Raw genomic sequence first — 5,025 nt, 5'->3', positions numbered from 1 at the left:
GCCACGACCGCCACCGCGCTGACAAATCGCCACCAATAATCCATGTACATACATAATTATATACATACGTATGCGGTATACAATTTAGTTGGATCATACGGGTTTTGTACATGGCTACGTATACCCGTTTAATATTAAACGAAGGGGTATCAAACGATCTCAGTCGTCCTTGTATTTAAGTTTGGTTTGAGTTTAGAGGAGAGGTTGTACCGGAGCAAACGCCAAATAAAATAACATAAAGTAATTGAAAGCGCCGTTAGTGAACTAAGAGGTAAGCGGCGTTAGTGAACCAAGAGAGAGGTGTGGACGCGTGTTAACGTTGAAGAATGCTCCGCTCTTGGCCGTCGTTGTTTAATGCTATAAATAAAGCTAGTCAGAGAGACCGAGGCCCCAGCAGAAACGTCTCCTCTTCTCCTCCACCTCCACCTCCACCGCCGGCCCACAAAATCCTCTCTCTTTCTCTCTCCTCACTTCTCTTCTCCTTCTCCGACCGGCCTCCATGGCCCTCGACTCCGTCCCGTCCTACCCCGGCGACCTGGGATCTAGCAGCAGGGCAACCAGGCAACAGAGAATCCGGTATGCGCCCGCACTTTCCCCTGTTTTTGCTTGCAGCATAAGATCGATGCTCTGTACTTCAGTTTCTTGAAATTTTTTTCCTGTTGCTGTTGTACCGTCAGGAAGGAGGAGCAGACGTGGACGGCGGACACCTACGCGCCGTACGACGACGGGCACCAGTGGAGGAAGTACGGCGAGAAGAAGCTCTCCAATTCCAACTTCCCAAGGTCTGCTTCTTGGCTACCTCCGCCGTCCCTGCATGCCGCCGTTCGATTCACTTACATTCCTCCCAAGCTACACGTTTTTCTCTATTTCTGTTTCCATGCATGAGTTCTTTGTGTGTCGTGAAGTAATTTCAAGAAGAACGGTTGATTGTTAGGCGTTGATAGATCTACTGGTGAGTTTGCTGGGTCTGTACTTGGGTGAAATAGTTGATGATAGGTGTTAAATCTGAAACTTTTAGACCCTACACGCTCCTTTATATTTTCTAACAGAAAGAATTGCTACTTCGCAATATCAATGAAGTTAGTCAATATGCAGGATCATCTTTTTAGTATAGGTGGGGAACATATCTCTCAGATGTTGTGCATGTTGATGTAAACTAATCTTTAGTTTCTGTACGCATACAATTATCTGATTTTTTTTCCCTGTGGGTGGGGGGTAAAATATAGTCTTTGTATGAGGCTACCTAGTGGGCCAGATATTAAATTTATTCATGCAAAATAAATAAATTCGATTAATACCCCAAATAACATTCGCTTAATGCACCCAAAGCTTGCGCGTCAGCGGGCGGTTCGGTCAATGTATTTGGTTATTTGCGGCTAGTGCTGTCGTGTACATATCATATTGCATCGTTTTCCACTAGTCATTTCTTGGTAGAATTAGAGTGCGACAAGTGTCGGCGTAGCCCTTAATCAAGTGAAAGAAAGAACATGCTTGTCAACTAAAAAAATGCATGTAATCAGCATAGGAGAAGAGCCTTCACGGTGGCAATCTCTTTCGTAACTGACAACTCAACAAGACAAATAAAAATCCAGAAAGTGTTGGCTCACCACATTGATAGAAAAATTGCAAGTGGACTCCTTTGTTATCTGTCATTTGCAAGTCGTCTGAATCTAATATAGTTCACTAGCAGACTAGAAGTTTCCTCATTTGTTTTCCGCACTTGTACCAGTTAACCCAACCTTTAGCATCATGCCGACAGTCTCAGCTAATACTTCTTTTACTTCATTGGAGACTGGTTGGCCCACGATGCAGACACAGCATTGATCCTGTTAGCATGTCAACAGCTTGGTAATAGATGTGGATGTTTCTAACCTTTTCCAAAAAAAATGGATGTTTCTTCTTATAGAAGGGAGTAGATGAAAGGTCCCCAAAGTGTGTGTACTAGCAACATTTTAGGTAGGTTGAATGTTGATGGGGCAGAAGTGAAAAAAAGTTACGTGATTTAATAATCCAAATATTGTATGCTTCTTCAAAGGGATGTAATAGATAATGTTACTCCGCGTATATATGCGTACTGTACAATGCAATGGTAAAGATGAATAAGGCAAGTTGGTAGACTAATGGTGTGAATAAGTCCAAGAAGTGTTGTTCAACCATCCAACTTGAAATTTAGTAGGACAGTGGCAGCTTTACTCACTAACTGAAAGGTTGATTAGTTAAGCTCTGCAATAGTAAATAGCGGCTAGCTAAAATATCTCATCTTTAATATAAAAAAAGTAGTACAAAATATTCTGCTGTCACCATGTGTTGTCCTTTTTCCTAATGTCTTAAGTGGGGGACATAAAACAAAAGAAGGCAAAAAAATTCCCATGGTATTCTGGAACACGTAAAAGCAGAAACACTTATCCTGTCTTGTCCTGAATTCAGTCTCACCGTCGTTTGATATGAGGACTACATCAGGGAGACATTAAATGTCTGTGTTCTTTATGGTTATATTCGCCAAGACTTCTTCTGTTACCTTTCAGAGTGGAAATTTTAGCCTGGGCCATACTATTTTCAGGTTCTACTACAGATGTACCTACAAGACGGACATGAAGTGCCCTGCCACAAAGCAAGTCCAGCAGAAGGACATGAGTGACCCACCATTGTTCACAGTCACTTACTTCAACCATCACAGCTGCAGCACCACCTCGAGGCCCATCGGCAGCGCCTCGGACACGGCGGAGCAGCCTTCCTCGAGGAAGGCAGTGTCTATCTGCTTCGGTTCACAGGCCAGCGAGCAGCCTACATTCTTAACATCGCCATCTATGCTGCAGTCACCAGCAAGCAGAGCCAGCCAACAGCAGGACACGGGCACTTATGCTCGCCAGTTTCAGTGGACAGACACATCTCCATCGGCAGGCGATTCTCTGGTCAAGATGGAGGCTGACGATCTCTCTGGAACGAGCTCTTCGTCGGTCATCTCCGGTGGTGCTCTGTCAAGGACATTGCTGCCAATCGGCCAGTCGAGATGCATCGAGTACTTTCAGTTCTTGTGATGGAAGAAGATGATACCGGGTAGCTCCTTGGTCCTTGTTGCAGGTTAAGATTGAATGGGGACATCACCTACTATTCTGAAGCTCTGAATGATCCCATGGAGATATGACTGATGCTGCCTTTGTTCTTTTGATTCTTTACATTCGGAACCAAGCCACATTTTTGTGCTTGGATGATGTAAAGAGTTGGACTGGAGTTTGTTTATTTATCTAGTACCAGTAGTAAATCACACCTTAAGGGAAAGTTCAGGTAGCTATGTTCGAAATCAGTTTGGCTGGCCAATCTTTTACATATGGAGTATCTTTGGCTCCCAAGTATAATGTGGTGGTCAAAACAGAATTTGTTAGCAGTCAATTTATTGAGCAAAGTACATCACGTGGAACAAATGGAAACAAAATCGAATGCCCCCAGAGACTGTTACAATCTCTGTAGAGCTAAAAAGTTATATCATGGTTTCCTGCCATCATCATCTCAAACTTTACGGGTCTGTTTAGTTCATCACTTAAGTATTTTCCTCCCTGTGTAACTTGGCTCGTTGAAAGTTGTATGAATGAAAACTTGACTTTGGCCACCTATTTAATGCAAACAATTATGTTTTCGCTAGTGCTAGAAACGGAAGCTTGTCATTTTAAACTTAATCCCCACTAATCTACCCAACCATACTTCGACCGGTTCTTAGTTTCGTGAGTGTTTAAAGCTCTTTTTCGTGTTTCTTTTGAGTCTTTTTTAGACAAATTTTATCCAATTCGCCGTACACAGTCAACCATTTGAATTTTTCTTCTAAAACTAGTTTCATCTTACAGTTCCACACAACTTTGGTGTTGGAAGTTTTCAGTTTTAACATTTGTAGAGGGGTAGATCTACAACTTCGTGAAATTAAGAGCATCTCCACTCGGAGTTCCCAAAGGCCCCCAATAGCTGCATGGGGGTGCTGGCGAAAAATATGCACCCAGTCGGCACCCCCATATTTGTTTTTCCCCAGTGCCGACCAACAAGTTATCCGGCGCTCCCAGACCGAATCCAATCTACATGGAGGCTAGCGGAGGGAGGGGTGCCAGATGGCCTAATTAACGTCACGGGCTAGCCCTATCGGCCAACCCAAGAGTGGGATCACCGTGGTAGAGCAACTGCCGCGGTAGAGCAACCACCATGGAACACCTGTCGGAATGGAAACTACGACGATCGAGGCGCCTTCCCAACAACCACGGAAGAGCAACCCCCGCCCTCCTCGATTTCTGCGGCGCCTTCTTGGCCACCGGCCGCGTCGATATAAACAGTTGTATGCACCATCCATGCCGACAATTTTCCGCCGGCCACCACCACCATCTTTATCATCGAGGACATACCGGTGCCATGAGCAACCTTTCATTGCCATCGGACACCGGCATCGAGGGACAACCACCCCGATGGCGCCATTGGTAGGAAAGGGATCAAACGCCTAGTAGCTCAAGCTCCCCGCCAAGCGACACCAATGCCGACGACGAGGAGGTGCACGACGCCATAGCCGGACCAGGAGGAGGAGGGCGACATCATCACCAATGGCCAAGAAGAGGAGTTTAATGCCATAGCCGACGATAGGAGGAGGATGAAGGTGCTATGTGGGCACGGTTGGAGGCGGCGGTAGAGGAGGCGACGAAGTCGAGGAGGAGGGCGTACACCGATGACGATGAGGACCAGGACACAAGCTCGTCGGACACGACGAGCTCGTATGAAGAGGTGACGAGCAAGAAGATGACGCAACAGGGTTGTCCAAGAAGAAGAAATAAACTGTTGAACCATTTGTTTGCTATATTCAACTTGTTAAATTATTTGTACAATAGAAAGAAACATTGTCTTGCTATGTTGTTTTAAATTTAAATTATATCAAAATTGTATATACGGGAGTGTATGGGGTGCACGGCTGGGCCCGCCACGCCCCCATATTCACATCCCCCCCCCCCCCCCCCAACCCCCCAAATGGGCCACCAAACGGCAGCGCCAGAGGCCGTA

General features: G+C 45.5%; 1 protein-coding gene across 1 annotated transcript; it reads left to right on the top strand.

Moving 5' to 3' along the window:
- Positions 1-396: 396 nt before the first annotated feature.
- LOC127294388 (uncharacterized) lies at positions 397-3,327 on the top strand. The gene is made up of 3 exons (XM_051324192.2): positions 397-576; positions 678-782; positions 2,561-3,327. The coding sequence occupies exons 1-3, from the start codon at positions 500-502 to the stop codon at positions 3,036-3,038; spliced, it is 660 nt and encodes a 219-aa protein (XP_051180152.1). The 5' UTR covers positions 397-499; the 3' UTR covers positions 3,039-3,327.
- The last annotated feature ends 1,698 nt before the right edge of the window (positions 3,328-5,025 follow it).

This window comes from Lolium perenne, chromosome 4, assembly GCF_019359855.2.
Source record: "Lolium perenne isolate Kyuss_39 chromosome 4, Kyuss_2.0, whole genome shotgun sequence".
Classification (NCBI taxonomy): domain Eukaryota; kingdom Viridiplantae; phylum Streptophyta; class Magnoliopsida; order Poales; family Poaceae; genus Lolium; species Lolium perenne.
Note: the sequence above shows the minus strand (reverse complement) of the source record. Positions and strands in the feature narration are given on the sequence as shown.

What these genes read in the sequence shown, in the direction of transcription:
- LOC127294388 (XM_051324192.2), top strand. Translation starts at nt 500, where the DNA reads ATGGCCCTCGACTCCGTCCCGTCCTACCCCGGCGACCTGGGATCTAGC. An exon ending in ACCAGGCAACAGAGAATCCG is followed by an intron (nt 577 to 677) that starts GTATGCGCCCGC and finishes TTGTACCGTCAG; the next exon opens with GAAGGAGGAGCAGACGTGGA. An exon ending in TCCAATTCCAACTTCCCAAG is followed by an intron (nt 783 to 2,560) that starts GTCTGCTTCTTG and finishes TACTATTTTCAG; the next exon opens with GTTCTACTACAGATGTACCT.